Below are 20,254 nucleotides of genomic sequence, written 5' to 3'. Positions count from 1 at the left end.
TTTGAAATATATATATATCAGGAAACAGACACAGGTTATTGTCTTGTGATGTCTTCCATTATGTTGGACTGTGGAATGAGAAGAGAAAATGCACACTTAATTCTAAACAACCACTCTTGCTTCTCTTTAAGAAAAATTAATGTTTGATTAACTATTCAAAAATAAAAATGCATAGATAATATTATAGGGTATTGATATTACAATTATACCAAACATTAAACAGGAACTCCAGTGTAAAAATCTTAAATGTTGGGCTGGAGAGATGCCTCAGAGGTGAAGAGAACTGGATGCTCTTCCAAATGTCCTGAGTTCAATTTCTAGTAACCACATGGTGGGTCACAGTCATGTATAATAAGATTAGGTGCCCTCTACTGGCTTGCAGGCATACATGCAGGCAAAACACTGCATACATAAAAAATAAATTAAATAAATAAATAAATAAAATGACATCTTAAAAAAAAAACAATTCTTAAACAATAATAAACATATTCTCCAAATCAAAAATGTGTGATGACCTAAGCCTGGTTACTTATTTAGAAGAATTGAAATGGGTCACTTGTCTAAAGTGTTACATTTTTCTCAATGATCATTTATTGCCATTATTTAAATTTAAACAAAATCAATTCAGTCTGTTTCTTAACCTCATCTTTACTTTTTGATCCACTGTGACTCATGGGCAGAAAGTTCTCCTTGCATCCAAATAGAACAACTTTCTGGAGTCTTACAGTCTGCTGTACTAGCTATTTGCTTCTCATCAATCTGGCCACTCTGGTGTAAAAGCTTGACACTCACTTTTGCTTCCCCAAACACCAACTACAAGACATTATAAAAACACTTTGAATGTGAAAGCTTATGCTAGATTCTGTGCTCCCCCACCACCACATTTTCAATTTCAACCTATACTGTAAACAAGATGGCTGAAGCTCTCAAATCCATCTGACAAATGGCAATGTTATAAAAGATTAAAATCAGATAGGAGAAAGGGTCAAGAGGACATTGCTTAAGCTGTCATTGTGTGCTCTTTCATGACAAATAGGGCTCTGATTGTAGGGATAATTTATAAGGGAAGAGTCCCTTAAATGTTAACTTGAACAATGTTACCTATGAGTGCATGTGTATTGAAACTTAAAACAAAACAAAACAAAGCCCACAAACTCCCACAAAAATAACTCAAAGTGACTTTAACTGTTATATCTCTTGCTTTCAATCCACAATCCTTCAAACAGTGAGGCCCCATGTTCTACAGATCTCTCTGCATAGAGATGATCAGAATGGTGGCTATGGCTCTGCAGTCTGTCACGCTTCTTTGTGAATTCAGAAAAAAAACATGCACTCTGAAACCCACAATGAAAACTACTTGGAAGAACAATTTAATGTCTGCTTCCTGCCAAGCACCATGAACACATGAAAAAATTCTGAAACTCAAAGTTACTTTAGCACCCTGGAGTTAATTTCCAGGAACCAGGGGTTGTGGCTGGTGGTACATGAACAAGAGAAAAATGCATAACAATAGGGACTTTCAAGAAGAGCAGGCCTAAACTGGGGGTGGTGGCACATGCCTAGGCAGAAGCAGGTGGATTTCTGAGTTTGAGGCCAGGCTGGTCTACAAAGTGAATTCCAGGACAGCCAGAGCCATACAGAGAAACCCTGTCTCAAAAAAACAAACAAACAAACAAAAAAACAACCAAACAAAAAGAAGAGCAGGCCATTCCCTGCTGAGGAAATGCCATCAATAAGATGATGTATGATCTTGTCCTTATGTGTAATATTAGCTGCTGATCTATAACCTGACACACACACAGCTTCTCAGCTGACATAATTACATCAACAAAGTTTGATCCCACAGAACCTCCCCAACTTTTATACCCACCAATCTGAACAATTTCTATAAACATGCATGAATTAATAAATGCTGAGGAATTTAAAGCAATCACTCACTTTGCCCCCTCCTTCCTAATGGTGACTCCTGCAGATGACTCCCTTAAACTTTAGTCTGTGAGCTAGCTCTTGTCTACATTGTTTCACCCTACTGTATACACAGTAAACTATTCCTTCTGTTCTAGTCTGAAGGCAGAAGACATGTTCCACATGAAAGCACTTCTCCTTTCACTGAAAAGGACCGTTAATTACACGGTGTATATGAGTAATTTTAAAAACACTCTTGTACATACATTTAACATACGGACTTAAGAAGTTTAATGAGACTCGAGCCGCGGGCTTCCTGGCCAGCGGAGTTGCCTGACACCCGCAAGGGCCCACACAGGATTTTCCACGGGATCCTAAGACCTCTGGTGAGTGGAACACAGCGCCGGCCCCAATCCAATCGCGCAGAACCTGAGACTGCGGTACATAGGGAAGCACACTGCCCGGGCCTGACCCGGGACAAAAGCCCCTTCCGCTCCACTCGAGCCGCGGGCTTCCTGGCCAGCGGAGTTGCCTGACACCCGCAAGGGCCCACATAGGATTCTCCACGGGATCCTAAGACCTCTAGTGAGTGGAACACAACTTCTGCCAGGAGTCCTGTTCGAACACCAGATATCTGGGTACCTTCCCTGCAAGAAGAGAGCTTTCCTGCAGAGAATACTCTACCCACTGAAACCAAGGAGAGTGCTATCCTCCCAGGTCTGCTTATAGAGGCTAACAGAGTCACCTGAAGTACAAGCTCTTAACAGAGACAACTATAACAGCTAGCTTCAGAGATTACCAGATGGCGAAAGGCAAACGTAAGAATCCTACTAACAGAAATAAAGACCACTCACCATCATCAGAACGCAGCACTCCCACCCCACATAGTCCTGGGCACCCCAACACAACCGAAAATCTAGACCCAGATTTAAAAACATTTTTCATGATGATGATAGAGGACATCAAGAAGGACTTTCATAAGTCACATAAAGAATTACAGGAGAGCACTGCTAAAGAGTTACAGGCCCTTAAAGAAAAGCAGGAAAACACAGCCAAACAGGTAGAAGTCCTTAAAGAAAAACAGGAAAACACATCCAAACAGGTAATGGAAATGAACAAAACAATACTAGAACTAAAAAGGGAAGTAGACACAGTAAAGAAAACCCAAAGCGAGGCAACGCTGGAGATAGAAACCCTAGGAAAGAGATCTGGAACCATAGATGCGAGCATCAGCAACAGAATACAAGAAATTGAAGAGAGAATCTCAGGTGCAGAAGATTCCATAGAGAACATCGACACAACAGTCAAAGAAAATACAAAATGCAAAAGGATCCTAACTCAAAACATCCAGGAAATCCAGGACACAATGAGAAGGCCAAACCTACGGATAATAGGAATTGATGAGAATGAAGATTTTCAACTTAAAGGGCCAGCTAATATCTTCAACAAAATAATTGAAGAAAACTTCCCAAACATAAAGAAAGAGATGCCCATGATCATACAAGAAGCCTACAGAACTCCAAATAGACTGGACCAGAAAAGAAATTCCTCCCGACACATAATAATCAGAACAACAAATGCACTAAATAAAAATAGAATATTAAAAGCAGTAAGGGAGAAAGGTCAAGTAACATATAAAGGAAGGCCTATCAGAATTACACCAGACTTTTCACCAGAGACTATGAAAGCCAGAAGAGCCTGGACAGATGTTATACAGACACTAAGAGAACACAAATGCCAGCCCAGGCTACTATACCCGGCCAAACTCTCAATTACCATAGATGGAGAAACCAAAGTATTCCACGACAAAACCAAATTCACACAATATCTTTCCACGAATCCAGCCCTTCAAAGGATAGTAACAGAAAAGAAGCAATACAAGGACGGAAATCACGCCCTAGAACAAACAAGAAAGTAATCCCTCAACAAACCAAAAAGAAGACAGCCACAAGAACAGAATGCCAACTCTAACAACAAAAATAAAAGGAAGCAACAATTGCTTTTCCTTAATATCTCTTAATATTAATGGACTCAATTCCCCAATAAAAAGACATAGACTAACAGACTGGCTACACAAACAGGACCCAACATTCTGCTGCTTACAGGAAACCCATCTCAGGGAAAAAGACAGACACTACCTCAGAGTGAAAGGCTGGAAAACAATTTTCCAAGCAAATGGTCTGAAGAAACAAGCTGGAGTAGCCATTCTAATATCGGATAAAATCGACTTCCAACACAAAGTTATCAAAAAAGACAAGGAGGGACACTTCATACTCATCAAAGGTAAAATCCTCCAAGAGGACCTCTCAATTCTGAATATCTACGCTCCAAATGCAAGGGCAGCCACATTCATTAAAGACATTTTAGTAAAGCTCAAAGCACACATTGCACCTCACACAATAATAGTGGGAGACTTCAACACACCACTTTCATCAAGGGACAGATCGTGGAAACAGAAACTAAACAGGGACACAGTGAAACTAACAGAAGTTATGAAACAAATGGACCTAACAGATATCTACAGAACATTTTATCCTAAAACAAAAGGATATACCTTCTTTTCAGCACCTCACGGGACCTTCTCCAAAACTGACCATATAATTGGTCACAAAACAGGCCTCAACAGATACAAAAATATTGAAATTGTCCCATGTATCCTATCAGACCATCATGGCCTAAGACTGATCTTCAATAACAACATAAATAATGGAAAGCCGACATTCACGTGGAAACTGAACAACACTCTCCTCAATGATACCTTGGTCAAGGAAGGAATAAAGAAAGAAATTAAAGACTTTTTAGAGTTTAATGAAAATGAAGCCACAACGTACCCAAACCTTTGGGACACAATGAAAGCATTTCTAAGAGGGAAACTCATAGCTCTGAGTGCCTCCAAGAAGAAACGCGAGAGAGCACATACTAGCAGCTTGACAACACATCTAAAAGCTCTAGAAAAAAAGGAAGCAAATTCACCCAAGAGGAGTAGACGGCAGGAAATAATCAAACTCAGGGGTGAAATCAACCAAGTGGAAACAAGAAGAACTATTCAAAGAATTAACCAAACGAGGAGTTGGTTCTTTGAGAAAATCAACAAGATAGATAAACCCTTAGCTAGACTCACTAAAGGGCACAGGGACAAAATCCTAATTAACAAAATCAGAAATGAAAAGGGAGACATAACAACAGATCCTGAAGAAATCCAAAACACCATCAGATCCTTCTACAAAAGGTTATACTCAACAAAACTGGAAAACCTGGACGAAATGGACAAATTTCTGGACAGATACCAGGTACCAAAGTTAAGTCAGGATCAAGTTGACCATCTAAACAGTCCCATATCACCTAAAGAAATAGAAGCAGTTATTAATAGTCTCCCAGCCAAAAAAAGCCCAGGACCAGACGGGTTTAGTGCAGAGTTCTATCAGACCTTCAAGAAGATCTAATTCCAGTTCTGCACAAACTATTTCACGAAATAGAAGTAGAAGGTACTCTACCCAACTCATTTTATGAAGCCACTATTACTCTGATACCTAAACCACAGAAAGATTCAACAAAGATAGAGAACTTCAGACCAATTTCTCTTATGAATATCGATGCAAAAATCCTCAATAAAATTCTTGCTAACCGAATCCAAGAACATATTAAAGCAATCATCCATCCTGACCAAGTAGGTTTTATTCCAGGAATGCAGGGATGGTTTAATATTCGAAAATCCATCAATGTAATCCATTATATAAACAAACTGAAAGACAAAAACCACATGATCATCTCGTTAGATGCAGAAAAAGCATTTGACAAGATTCAACACCCATTCATGATAAAAGTTTTGGAAAGATCAGGAATTCAAGGCCCATACCTAAACATGATAAAAGCAATCTACAGCAAACCAGTAGCCAACATCAAAGTAAATGGAGAGAAGCTGGAAGCAATCCCACTAAAATCAGGGACTAGACAAGGCTGCCCACTTTCTCCCTACCTTTTCAACATAGTACTTGAAGTATTAGCCAGAGCAATTCGACAACAAAAGGAGATCAAGGGGATACAAATTGGAAAAGAGGAAGTCAAAATATCACTTTTTGCAGATGATATGATAGTATATATAAGTGACCCTAAAAATTCTAACAGAGAACTCCTAAACCTGATAAGCAGCTTCGGTGAAGTAGCTGGATATAAAATAAACTCAAACAAGTCAATGGCCTTTCTCTACACAAAGAATAAACAGGCTGAGAAAGAAATTAGGGAAACAACACCCTTCTCAATAGTCACAAATAATATAAAATATCTTGGCGTGACTCTAACTAAGGAGGTGAAAGATCTATATGATAAAAACTTCAAATCTCTGAAGAAAGAAATTAAAGAAGATCTCAGAAGATGGAAAGATCTCCCATGCTCATGGATTGGCAGGATCAACATTGTAAAAATGGCTATCTTGCCAAAAGCAATCTACAGATTCAATGCAATCCCCATCAAAATTCCAACTCAATTCTTCAACGAATTAGAAGGAGCAATTTGCAAATTCATCTGGAATAACAAAAAACCTAGGATAGCAAAAAGTCTTCTCAAGGATAAAAGAACCTCTGGTGGAATCACCATGCCTGACCTAAAGCTTTACTATAGAGCAATTGTGATAAAAACTGCATGGTACTGGTATAGAAACAGACAAGCAGACCAATGGAATAGAATTGAAGACCCAGAAATGAACCCACACACCTATGGTCACTTGATCTTCGACAAGGGAGCTAAAACCATCCAGTGGAAGAAAGACAGCATTTTCAACAACTGGTGCTGGCACAACTGGTTGTTATCATGTAGAAGAATGCGAATCGATCCATACTTATCTCCTTGTACTAAGCTCAAATCTAAGTGGATCAAAGAACTTCACATAAAACCAGAGACACTGAAACTTATAGAGGAGAAAGTGGGGAAAAGCCTTGAAGATATGGGCACAGGAGAAAAATTCCTGAACAGAACAGCAATGGCATGTGCTGTAAGATCGAGAATTGACAAATGGGACCTAATGAAACTCCAAAGTTTCTGCAAGGCAAAAGACACCGTCAATAAGACAAAAAGACCACCAACAGATTGGGAAAGGATCTTTACCTATCCTAAATCAGATAGGGGGCTAATATCCAACATATATAAAGAACTCAAGAAGGTGGACTTCAGAAAATCGAACAACCCCATTAAAAAATGGGGCTCAGAACTGAACAAAGAATTCTCACCTGAGGAATACCGAATGGCAGAGAAGCACCTGAAAAAATGTTCAACATCCTTAATCATCAGGGAAATGCAAATCAAAACAACCCTGAGATTCCACCTCACACCAGTCAGAATGGCTAAGATCAAAAATTCAGGTGACAGCAGATGCTGGCGTGGATGTGGAGAAAGAGGAACACTCCTCCATTGTTGGTGGGATTGCAGGCTTGTACAACCACTCTGGAAATCAGTCCGGCGGTTCCTCAGAAAATTGGACATAGTACTACCGGAGGATCCAGCAATACCTCTACTGGGCATTTATCCAGAAGATGCCCCAACTGGTAAGAAGGACACATGCTCCACTATGTTCATAGCAGCCTTATTTATAATAGCCAGAAGCTGGAAAGAACCCAGATGCCCCTCAACAGAGGAATGGATACAGAAAATGTGGTACATCTACACAATGGAGTACTACTCAGCTATTAAAAAGAATGAATTTATGAAATTCCTAGCCAAATGGATGGACCTGGAGAGCATCATCCTGAGTGAGGTAACACATTCACAAAGGAACTCACACAATATGTACTCACTGATAAGTGGATATTAGCCCCAAACCTAGGATTCTCAAGATATAAGGTACAATTTGCTAAACACATGAAACTCAAGAAGAATGAAGACTGAAGTGTGGACACTATCCCCCTCCTTAGAATTGGGAACAAAACACCCATGGAAGGAGTTACAGAGACAAAGTTTGGAGCTGAGATGAAAGGATGGACCATGTAGAGACTGCCATATCAAGGGATCCACCCCATAATCAGCATCCAAACGCTGACACCATTGCATACCCTAGAAAGATTTTATTGAAAGGACCCAGATGTAGCTATCTCTTGTGAGACTATGCCGGGGCCTAGCAAACACAGAAGTGGATGCTCACAGTCAGCTAATGGATGGATCACAGGGCTCCCAATGGAAGAGCTAGAGAAAGAACCCAAGGAGTAAAGGGATCTGCAACCCTATAGGTGGAACAACATTATGAACCAACCAGTACCCCGGAGCTCTTGACTCTAGCTGCATATGTATCAAAAGATGGCCTAATCGGCCATCACTGGAAAGAGAGGTCCATTGGACACGCAAACTTTGTATGCCCCAGTACAGGGGAACGCCAGGGCCAAAAAGGGGGAGTGGGTGGGTAGGGGAGTGGGGGTGGGTGGGTATGGGGGACGTTTGGTATAGCATTGGTAATGTAAATGAGCTAAATACCTAATAAAAAATGGAAAAAAAAAAAAAGAAGTTTAATGAAAAAGGGAAGCAGGATCATTGCCCTGGGAAGAAAGAGACTGGGATCCATTTGACAACATAGCTTCTCTCAGAAACATTTTTTCTAAAAGGCTAAAGGTACAGATGTACAAAAATTAACATTGCATCTATTTTTGTTCTTTAAAAACAGAGACATATTGAAAGAACCTGCTTTCAGTCACTCAACATTTGGGATGCCTTTTACAACCTAGAAAAAAAAAATAACTCCAAATGAATCACAAACAAAATGTTAAATGTTAGAGAAGAGCTTGTAGACTCTACTAGAGGAACCAAGCCTGCCTGCCACTGGCATCCTGTCAAGGATGTTTCTATACACAAGGCCCTGCTTCAAATGCTTTGTGCAGATTCAGCCCAGAGAGGGAAGTTATTCAGATGCCACTGCTGGGTCCAGGAATGGCTTACACTAAGAGACCTCACACGCGGCTGCATAAACCTGCCGGTTCCCGCCCAGCCCCGAGTAGGACCCACCACAACGGCTCCCGCTCCTCACCTTTGTGGGCAGTGAGCATATGCTGGCCATGCTGCACCTTCAGAGCTTGCTTAGGCTTCCCTTACTACTCAGCAGTTGAGGTCGAAGCACAACACACCAATTCACTTAAACTCTCACAGTAGCATGGAACCTGCCACATGATTTCAGAAAGAACCCTCCTCCTATTCTGACTGGCAAGCGCGTATGGAGGCTCTGATTGGTCAGTGAATCTGTCAATTCATTTATTCACTTCCGCTGGTTTCAGCCTCTTTGGGCTCCAAACCGGGGGATATATGACAGTTTTTTCTCCTTTCTGCAGCATGATTGGTGCTGGGCTTCAGGGAAAGCCAAGACTCTGCTCAGGGATGGGAAATGCAGTCCATGATGAGGGGTAGGTCAGAGCTGGTTGGGGGTTCCTGGGCTGTGATATGTCCCCGACCTGGGCTGAAGGGTGGGGGTGAGGTTCTGACTCTTGGTCATTCAGACACAGCTGGGAGTCCCAGAAGAGCCAAGAACTGAGTCAGGGCCCTTGGGGCACATACCTGTGTGATATGATTTTTAATTATGTAACCATATTGTATTGACAATATTTTAGCCTCGTAAAGAATAAATTCTAAAGCCTTTTTACAAACGCAAATCTATTCTTTTTGGGTCTCAATCCATCATAAACGTATTTCAAGGCCGCTGTTAATTTCTTGCTGCCTTCCCTTGGTGAAGCTCTTTATTATATGAGGATGACATGAAGTTTTTCTGTTCCATGAATGACAGTGCTTTAAGATCCTTGTCCTAGCTGCCTAGACGCCAGTCTTCTCCTGACAGCCCTTGAAACAAGATATAGAACTCCCAGCTCCTCTGGCCCCCTGCCATCCTGGGCTTTGCCATGCACCAGCATTGATGATAATGGAGTGGACCAGTGAATTGTAATCGAACCCCAATTAAATGTTGTTCTTGTGAGAGTAGCCTTTGTCATGACATCTGTTCACAGCAGTAAAACCATAATTAAAACAGGAAGGAACAATTGAAAGGAGAAAACAAAAAAGAAACAACTAAAGGCCATTTCAAAAGACATATCCAAAGACACTACCATTGTTTCCTGTCCCCTGCAACTCCTGGCTGACCTTACCTGCCATTGTGTGTTAGACATGAGGTGACAGAGAGTCAAGGACACAGACTTCTGGAGCAGAGTAGAAAGACAGGGCAAGGTCTCTAAACACTGCTGCAAGCTCCTTTAATTCCCTCCCCCCATGCTCATTGGTACCAAGAAAGTTTCTGTGAGTATGAATATAAATGCTCAGAAGATACTGTGGAATCACAACTCTTTAAATAATTTTAGACAATTCCCACCATTGTACATGTCAGTTGCAGGTTTATTTGCTGGATTTAGAGTACAAAATAAAGAAGGAGAAAAAAGAAGATAGTTTCTCTCTCTTGTCAGGATATTTCAAACAAATCAGAAATTTAAATATGAAAACATCAAAAATGGTAATTTAACAATGAATCCTTTTCTGAAGAGGTAGCAATTGTACATAATTAATTGCTAAGAGGATAATCATTATACAAGCTAAAGACAGGTGATTCTCTCACAAACCCCATGATGAGACATGGAGCCCCATGATGAGAGATGGAAACCCTGGGTCTCCAAGAAATCTTCACCAGCACATCTGTAAGACAACACACTCAAAGGTAATGTCAAAGTTAATTCAGGATATTTACTGTTGCTTCCATTTACAAACACATAGTTAAAACACATTATCAAGCATTTCCTGTTATTTAATTGACAGTAGTCCCAATATGATTACAATTTTGTTATACATTATGCCAATCCATCAATTGTCTTGAATCTTGTATTTTAGTTTATTTCAAAAACAATAAAAATCGAGATAGCTGCAACATCTACTCAAAAGCATACTGGAAATAGTCTTAATAAGCTTGGCAAGTTCTCAGAGCAACACTATGATCCAACTATGTAGACACAACAATGTTGTTCATTTCTAAATCTATAATGCTGCTCTCTACAAAGGGGAAAAGTATGGATAGAATATTGCTACTCCTGTAGAAGAAAACCCCAGCTTCCTAATGACACAGATGTTTCAAGGAGATAAACGTGGTGTCAGCATTTTGCTTATTCTGTACACACTCATGTACAAGAACAGAAGCAGTGAATTATAGACCTGAGACCAGAGGAAAACAAGAACTTCATTCAGCCAGGAGACAGTGAATTCCTGTCTGCTCCTATACAAAGTCTGAAGTGACTATGTGTCAAGTTGACAATAAGGTACCCAGCACAAACCCCACACAATTATAAACTATGTATTGTATCACCCATACATAGCGCCAGATCCACAGTTGAATTCCTGTAAAGTATAGGATATTTAGAGTTTATTCTCCATGGCCTCTCTAAAAGCGACCATTTACCAGAAGGGTTTCATTGTCCTTCATCATGACTGACCTAGGAAGACAAAACACTACATGTCTTCTCTGAACATTATGTCCTCTTTGCTGTAGTTTTCAAGGTTTGTTAGAAATACAATAGCAAGCCGGACATGGTGGTGCATACCTTTAATCCCAGCACTCAGGAGGCAGAGACTGGCAGATTTCTGAGTTCGAGGCCAGCCTGGTCTACAAAGTGAGTGCCAGGACAGCCAGGGGTACACAGAGAAACCCTGTCTCGAAAAACCAAAAACCAAACCAAACCAAACAAACAAACACCCAAAACAAACAAACAAAAAAGAAATACCATAGCAGCTTTCCCAGTGTTGTCACTTAAACTCTGGGCAACATGCAGATGAAGCTCAGACATTTTAAAATGAATGTTGGGTTGGTTTTTGTTGGGAGCTATTAAGACAACTCTTGATCTCTAAATTGGGCCTCTCCCCCCGAGAAGAAAAGGGGGTCAAAAGCTTGCCACCGACACATTGATTCTGAGAACAACCACGGGATGTTCCAGTCCTAAGTCCTCTCCGAAGTCCTGACCACACCCTGATACCACCAAGTTCCTGCTTCCCCGTGTAGCTGCCAAAATAAAGAATTTCTATTGCCCCCCTTCCCACTGATAAGTACTTCTCCTTTTGCTTGTATTGCCTCACCCCTCCCACTGATAAGTGTCTGTACTTCCCCTTTTGCTTGTGCATTTAAGTCTTGGGCCTTTCTCAATACATTTGGGGCTTCAATGCAAATCAGAACGGTTCCTCATCTCTCTCTACCCCCCCATTTGGTTATTAGGAGAAGGTCCCCTCCAGACCCTCGAATAACTGGACCTGCTGGACGGGTCAGGTTTTGTTTTTAGAGTCGTTTAATATAACAAAGTTTAAAACACAATAATTATCTTGTTTGCATGTATCTTTGTTTTGTATCTGTGATAATTGAAACAGCTCACATAAAGCTTTAGAAGCAAGTGTTTATAACTGTTACCAGGATTGGTCAAAGCTAACGAGAACTCTGTTGATTTAAGTAGAGGCTTGACATAAATTCATTGGTACTTGGCTTACAAATTAAAATATCCTGTCTATCATCTTTTTTTTTTTCCTGGTTTTTTGAGACAGGGTTTCTTTATATAGCCCTGGCTGTCCTGGAACTCTTTATACCAGGCTTGCCTTGAACTCACAAATCCACCTGCCTCTGCCTTCCAAGTGCTGGGATTAAAGGCGTGGGCCACCATGCCCGGTTCCTGTCTATCATCTCTAAGGTTTATCATTTACATATCTTTAATAACTTACTTGGACACTTGCAACTTTCATAAAATTTCTAATTTCTCTTTCCATTCTGGAAACATACAGCCATCCTAAACTTCATAGATAAAACTTTATTTATTAAAAAACTCAATCATTGCCTTCTCTTCCTCCTCCTCCTCCTCGTTTTTGTTTTTTATTATTGAGACAGGGTTCCTCCATGTAGCCCAGGCTGTCCTGGAATTCATTACTACACAGACCAGGTTGACTTTGAACTCTATGATCCTCCCGCTTCTGCTCCAGAGGTGGTCAGATTAAAGACTTGCCCCTTATTTCCAAGCCTTATGTTTACATTCTTATAATTTTTCAACTTACATTTTTAAGATTCCAAGGGACATTGATGTTTGACCATTGAGAGCATGAAGCTAAAACTGCAACTATTTCCTTAGTATCAGGATACCGAAAAATAAAAAACAATCTCTTAATTAGTAACAATAACATACTCATTTGATCTTTGTTTTTGTAGTTGTGATGAGTTGATGATTTCTCATTACCCCAGTAAGAAGTATGTCAGGTCCAGGATGAGTTGCAGTCTTATTTTTTTCTAATTTTAAACATGTTGGAGAGGTTAAGGACTATAGCCGTTCCCAATTAAACTACTCAAATTGACCACAGTGGCAGCAGCTGCTCTGAGTTACTATCTACCAGCCCCAGTGTTCTACATTCCTGAATGAAACACACACACACACACACAAACACAGAGCAGTTATATTTTATATGCCTAAAACAACTCAATGGCAGGGCCACTTCCTGGCCCCTATATGGCCAATCCATCTCCCTTTGATCTTCCTAAGTTATTGCTTACCAAAACTCTATATTCCAACTTTGCTGTCCTTTACACAGTCATACAGTCCTTTCAGGGCCACTATTCTCTGTCTCCTACATGGTGGCTATGCTCTCTATTCCTCACCTTCTCATGTGTGGTATCTCCTGACCCTTAGATTTATATTAAATGGTTTCACAAACAAAGTCTCAAAAAACATCTCAGCAGAGTCATTGTTCTCTGGTTAAGTACCACAAAGAGCATTTTAAACAAGCATAGCAAACTTAGAAAGGAAAAATATAAAATATATGATACAAGTATTAAAGCTGCACCAGGAAGTAAATTGGAACTGAATCCTACATTCTAGGAGACTGTTAAGAGATTAAGAGATATTGGAGTAAGATTCCATCCAGCTAAATTTACATCCAGGCATGGTGGGACACACCGTTAATCCCAGAAAACCAAGCCAAACAGTTCTCTGGGTTCAAGGCCAATCTGGAACAAAGCAGGTTCTAGGGAAAGAAATGCTTAAATCCAAGCATAGTGGTACACACATTTAATGCCAGCATTACAGGAGACAGATCCATGCAGATCTCTGAGTTCAAGGTCAATCTACTCTGTAAATTGTAGGAAATCCAAACTTACTCAGGGACAGAGTTGGAAAACAGAAAGCTGGTGATAATGTAATAGAAAAAGGGGCCATGTCCAGCCCACATAAGCAGCAAAACTCAACAGCTTTGGCCACGTGGCTCAGTCTATAGAGTCAAGAACAGAAAGAACTACTGAGACAATTGATGCTGGTTAGCTGGAGCTAAGAACTTAGTGGTGATTAAGAAGAGACTGGTATCACTGAGGTGAAAGCTTCTGGGAAGTGTTTGGTAAGAGCAAAAAGATACTCTGTTCCAGAGATAGCCAAGATAGTACCTTGTCCTACAGCTGTACATGGTAAGGTGAAAGAGTCGCCAAGGTGATATTGGTTTTGAAGGCATGAAGACATCATGACGAACAGCTGAGGCTTGTCACTGTGAGAGACCATGGAAGGCCATTGGTAAAAAGTACAGCCTCAGTTGCAGTTAATGGCCCAGGACTGAAGGGGTCATTAAAAAGAGTTGAGGCAAAAAAAAAAAAAAAAAGAAAAAAAAAAAAGCCTGGCATGGTAGTGCACAACTTTAAACCCAGCACTCAGGAGGCAGAGGCAGACAGGTTTCTGAGTTCGAGGTCAGCCTGGTCTACAGACTGAGATTCAGGACAGCTAGTCCTATACAGCGAAAACTTGTCTCAAAAAAACCAAAAAAAAAAAAGTAAAAAAAGAAATAAAGAAAAAGAAAAAGGGTTGAGGCTTGGCACCATGAAGAGAGGAAATTTGGTGAATGCATGGTGTAGCAGAAGACCCCAGTGTATTGGAGATACCAGTACCATGGGATGAATACCAAGAACGGCAGTAGCAGTGGATCAACCTGAGCTTAGAGTGCTACAGGGCAGAGAAACAAAAAACTGATGCCAGCCCTTTGGAGGTTCCCAGAAAATCATGTGTAGATCTAAGACACTGGAGCATGAAGCTGTGAGGTTGAAGGTGCCTTGGAGACCCAAAAATATTAAAGATGTCAAGGCCATGGGATACCTGCTGAAGACAGCTGCTAACAGCAAGAAGAACCTGCCCAGGAGAAAGAAGTGTATTGTTGTCAACAAAGATGAAAATGGAGTTGGAGATCTGAATATGATAGCTTTGACTTCAGACATGAAAATGCAGAGTTTGGATTTGTACAGATGGTTTCCTGTCTTGCTTTGGGGATTACAGTTAAGTGACTGAGTGCGTTTCAGAAGAGATCTTTATCACTGGACTTTTAACATTGTTGATACAACATAGTTTAGACTTTGTGTGCTTTGGAAGTTTGACTAAATGCATATTTTTATCATGCTATGTGTAGGCATGGCCCTACACATAGGTTTGAATGAGCCTATAAAAGACAGGGAGTGGAATGTGATGGTTCGTATATGCTTGGCCCAAGCATTGACACTATTTAGAGGTGTGGCCTTGTTGGAATAGGTGAGTCACTGTGAATGTGGGCTTTAAGACCCTCAATATACCTTCCTGAAAGCCAGTATTCTGCTAGCAGCTTTCAGATGAAGATTTAGAACTCTCAGCTCTTCCTGAATCATGCCTGCCTGGATGGTGACATGTTTCTGCCTTGATGATAACAGATAACCTATGCACCTATAAGCCAACCCCAATAAAATGCTGACCTTTTAAGGGTAGCCCTGGTCATGGTGTCTGTTCACAGCAGTAAAACTCTAACTAAGACACATGTATAATGTATTTCTGTGATTTCCCCTACATCCCTCCTCTCTCATTTCCCTTACAATCCCCTCAAATATTCTTCTTTACAAGGATCTTTCTTACAGTCACATCTTTGGTCTTGTCTTGTGACCCACAGAGTTTAAAAGAGGTTGTCTGCGAGATCCTGGGATTCAGTCTTTCCACTTGAGTCCAATCCATGCTGACCTCTGTCCAAAGATCTGCCAGTAGCCAAAAGTTCAATAGAATGGGGGGTGGGCCCACTGAGCCCCTCACTGTTCCTTACTGTGCTGGTGAGGTCTCCACTCTTGTGCAGAGAGCTGCGGAGCTGAGAGACAGACCATGGTTTCCTTGCCTGTGCATGAGCACTATATTGCATTTCCATTGCTTCTTCTCATCTTCTGGCCCCTGCACCCTTTCTCCCTATATTCCATAATGCACACTGAGCTGTAGAGGGGGTCTTTTAGGTTTCTGGTTTGGAGTTAAGCAATTGGGTGTTCTGTAGCCTGATACTGTGAGCTGACATGAGTCTCTGCATTCACCACAGTTGACAGCACAGGCAACCTCTCTGGCTAATGCTGTCTGTAACATTTGTCCATGAGAATAATTACAAACATTCAGTGGATAGTTTGGAATCACATCTTCTTAAACAACTGTCAAAAGTTCCTACCCAGGAACTAAGAACTTCTAATATCTTAAGCTGTAATAACTGCACATAGGTAATTGATTTGTCAGTTTCCAGTTGGCTCCAGCTGGAAGGTTAAATATTGAGTGTCCCGGGAGTTCACATCGATGTAAGACATGGATGCTGGGTAAGGACATGGACATGGACATGAACTTGGCCATGGCCATAGTAAAATTGAACTTCCAGATTACAGACAGCAAAAAATTGAAGGAACGCCATTATAAACGATGAGGAAGAAGCTTGCTTCCTGGGGGCTGAGGGATCCATAGGCTCACAATGAGGGCTGGAGATACATGGGTGGCTTTGAAGGCAACATCACCTACACGAGTGTAATATTAAATAGATTCAAATGGGGGTTTGCAGCATTTGTGGTAGCTTGAGGGATGAATGTTTCCTAGATTCCCAGAACAATGATAAGAAGCAGCACCTTGAGAAGTCTCTTTCGTAAAAATAAGATTCTCTCACTGTAGCATCCTTGAATGTATGTTTGTCCTTGAAAGAATATTAGTATGGTTTGATAAAGTAAACAAAACTGTCGTTTTCGTAACTACTAAATAAAATTTAAAAAAAAAAAAAAAAAGGACAATCATTATACAAGCTAAAGACAGGTGACTTTCCCATAAGACTCACAATGAGAGTCTAACGACCTGGATCATAAAGAACTCTTCACCAGGGCTAGAGAGATGGCTCAGTGATTAAGAGCACTGATTTAGGGCACCAGTGGGACCCAGGCACCCAGAAGCTCCACCTGAGCAGTAGCACAGGTTCCTTCTGGTCTGCGGAGGTGCCCAGGTTCCTTCTGGTCTGCGGAGGTGCCCAGGTTCCTTCTGGACTGGGGTGATGCCCTGAGTACATCTGGGGCTCAAACTCTGCAGCCAGTCCTACAACACCCTGAAGAAGCTCCACTCCCAGGTGCTAATATGCTCAGGAACACAGGATCCCAGGATCCCAGGAGCTTGGTGACACCAGGATCTCAGGGACCCAGAGGCAGCTAGACTCCCAAGAACATTACAGACCCAGGAACTCAGGGTCAGAATATGCCAGATCACAGGCTGCTAAAGACAGCTGAACTCTGAGGAGTTCTAACACAACCAAGATCACAGGTAGAACAGGCTCCAGTCAGATATAGCCATGGCAGGAAGCACTAGAAACAATGAAAGCAGTGCTAGCTAAGAGGAAAACTCATAGCTCTAAGTGCCTCCAAATAGAAACTGGAGATAGCTTACAATAGCAGCCTTGACAGCACATCTCAAAGCTCTAGAATGCTGGGCATAGTGGTTCACGCCTTTAATTCCAGCACTTGGGAGGCAGAGGCAGGTAAATTTCTGAGTTGGAGGAGAGACTGGTCTATAGAGTGAGTTCCAGGACAGACAGGGCTACAGAGAAACCTCGTCTCAAAACCCCCCCCAAAAAAAAAAAAAAAAAACATAAAAATAAAAAAATAAATAAGAAAGAAAGAAAGAGAGAGAGAGAGAGGGAGGGAGGGAGGGAGGGAGGGAGGGAGGGAAGGAAGGAAGGAAGGAAGGAAGGAAGGAAGGAAGGAAGGAAGGAAGGAAGGAAGGAAGGAAGGAAAAAGAGCTCTACAACAAAAAGAAGCAAATTCAAGAGGAGTAGACCATGGGAAATAAGCAAACTCATGGCTGAAATCAACCAAATATAAACAAGACGAACCATACAAAGAATCAACAAAACCAGGAGCTGGTTCTTTGAGAAAATCAACAAGATAGATAATTCCTCAACAAGACTAAGCAGAGGGCACAGAGGCAGTATCCAAATTAATAAAATCAGAATTGAGAAGGGAGACATAACAAGGAACTATACCTTAAAATACCTATTCTGTTCATTGAATATTAATAATTGAAAATATTAGAAACATGTTCTACAAAAATAAATGAATAGAAAATAAAAATAAATAAAAAGAAAACTGACTGCGCTTCCAAAGTTAAATTCCCAGCAACCACATGGTGGCTCACACCACCTGTAATAGAATATGATGCCCTCTTCTCATGTGTCTGAAGACAACTACAGTGTACTGATAAAGGAAATAAATGGTTATAGAAAATAATTTTTAATAGGTATTTATTTCATTTACATTTCCAATGCTGTCCCAAAAGTCCCCCACATGCTCCCCTACTCACTCCCCCACCCACCCACTCCCACTTCTTGGCCCTGGCATTCCCCTGTACTGAGGCATATAAAATTTGCACGACCAATGGGCCTCTCTTTCCACTGATGGCCTACTAGGCTATCTTCTGATACATATGCAGCTAGAGACACAAGCTCCGGGAGGTACTGGCTAGTTCATATTGTTGTTCCACCTATAGGGTTGCAGATCCCTTTAGCTCCTTGGGTACTTTCTCTAGCTCCTCCATTGGGGGCCTTGTGATCCATCCAATAGCTGACTGTGAGCATCCACTTCTGTGTTTGCTAGGCCCCGGCATAGTCTCACAAGAGACAGCTCTATCTGGGTCCTTTCAGCAAAATCTTGCTAGTGTAAGCAATGGTGTGAGCGTTTGGAAGCTGATTATGGGATGGGTCCCCGGATATGGTAGTCTCTAGATGGTCCATCCTTTCGTCACAGCTCCAAACTTTGTCTCTGTAACTCCTTCCATGGGTGTTTTGTTCCCAATTCTAAGAAGGGACAAAGTGTCCACACTTTGGTCTTCATTCTTCTTGAGTTTCATGCGTTTAGCAAATGGCATCTTATATCTTGGGTATCCTAAGTTTCTGGGCTAATATCCACTTATCAGTGAGTACATATTGTGTGAGTTCCTTTGTGATTGGGTTACCTCACTCAGGATGATGTTCTCCAGGTTCATCTATTTGCCTAGGAATTTCATAAATTCATTCTTTTTAATAGCTGAGTAGTACTCCATTGTTTAAATGTACCACATTTTCTGTATCCATTCCTCTGTAGAGGGGCATCTGGGTTCTTTCCAGCTTCTGGCTATTATAAATAAGGCTACTAAGAACATAGTGGAGCATGTGTCCTTCTTATCGGTTGGGATATCTTCTGGATATATGCCCAGGAGAGGTATTGCAGAATCCTCTGGTAGTACTATGTCCAATTTTCTGAGGAACCGCCAGACTGATTTCCAGAGTGGTTGTACAAGCTTGCAATCCCACCAGCAGTGAAGGAGTGTTCCTCTTTCTCCACATCCTCACCAGCATCTGCTGTCACCTGAATTTTTGATCTTAGCCATTCTGACTGGTGTGAGGTGGAATCTCAGGGTTGTTTTGATTTGCATTTCCCTGATGGTTAAGGATGGTGAACATTTTTCTAGGTGCTTCTCTGCCATTCGGTATTCCTCAGGTGAGAATTCTTTGTTCAGCTCTGAGCCCCATTTTTTAATGGAGTTATTTGCTTTTCTGGAGTCCACCTTCTTGAGTTCTTATATATATTGGATATTAGTCCCCTATCTGATTTAGGATAGGTAAAGATCCTTTCCCAATCTGTTGGTGGCCTTTTTGTCTTATTGACGGTGTCTTTTGCCTTGCAGAAGCTATGCAATTTTATGAGGTCCCCTTTGTCCATTCTCGATCTTACAGCACAAGCCATTGCTGTTCTATTCAGGAATTTTTCCCCTGTACCAATATCTTTGAGGCTTTTCCCTACTTTCTCCTCTGTAAGTTTCAATGTCTCTGGTTTTATGTGAAGTTCCTTTATCCACTTAGATTTGACCTTAGTACAAGGAGATAGGAATGGATCAATTCCCATTCTTCTACATGATAACCGCCAGTTGTGCCAGCACCATTTGTTGAAAATGCTGTCTTTTTTCCACTGGATGGTTTTAGCTCCCTTGTCAAAGATCAAGTGACCACAGGTGTGTGGGTTCATTTCTGGGTCTTCAATTCTATTCCATTGGTCTACTTTTCTGTCGCTATACCAGTACCA

General features: G+C 41.2%; 1 protein-coding gene and 1 pseudogene across 1 annotated transcript in view; one reads left to right on the top strand and one right to left on the bottom strand.

The window, feature by feature from the left end:
* Nucleotides 1-14,518, bottom strand: part of Gm31255 (predicted gene, 31255) — a 44,382-nt gene extending 29,864 nt beyond the window's left edge. The window contains exon 1 of the mRNA XM_030254963.1: nucleotides 8,909-14,518. Coding sequence (XP_030110823.1) covers nucleotides 8,909-8,938 — 30 coding nt within the window. The 5' untranslated portion in view covers nucleotides 8,939-14,518. The remainder of the gene's footprint in view (nucleotides 1-8,908) is intronic.
* On the top strand, nucleotides 16,405-16,931 carry Gm45931 (predicted gene, 45931; annotated as a pseudogene).

Source organism: Mus musculus, chromosome 5, assembly GCF_000001635.26.
Source record: "Mus musculus strain C57BL/6J chromosome 5, GRCm38.p6 C57BL/6J".
NCBI lineage: Eukaryota > Metazoa > Chordata > Mammalia > Rodentia > Muridae > Mus > Mus musculus.
Note: the sequence above shows the minus strand (reverse complement) of the source record. Positions and strands in the feature narration are given on the sequence as shown.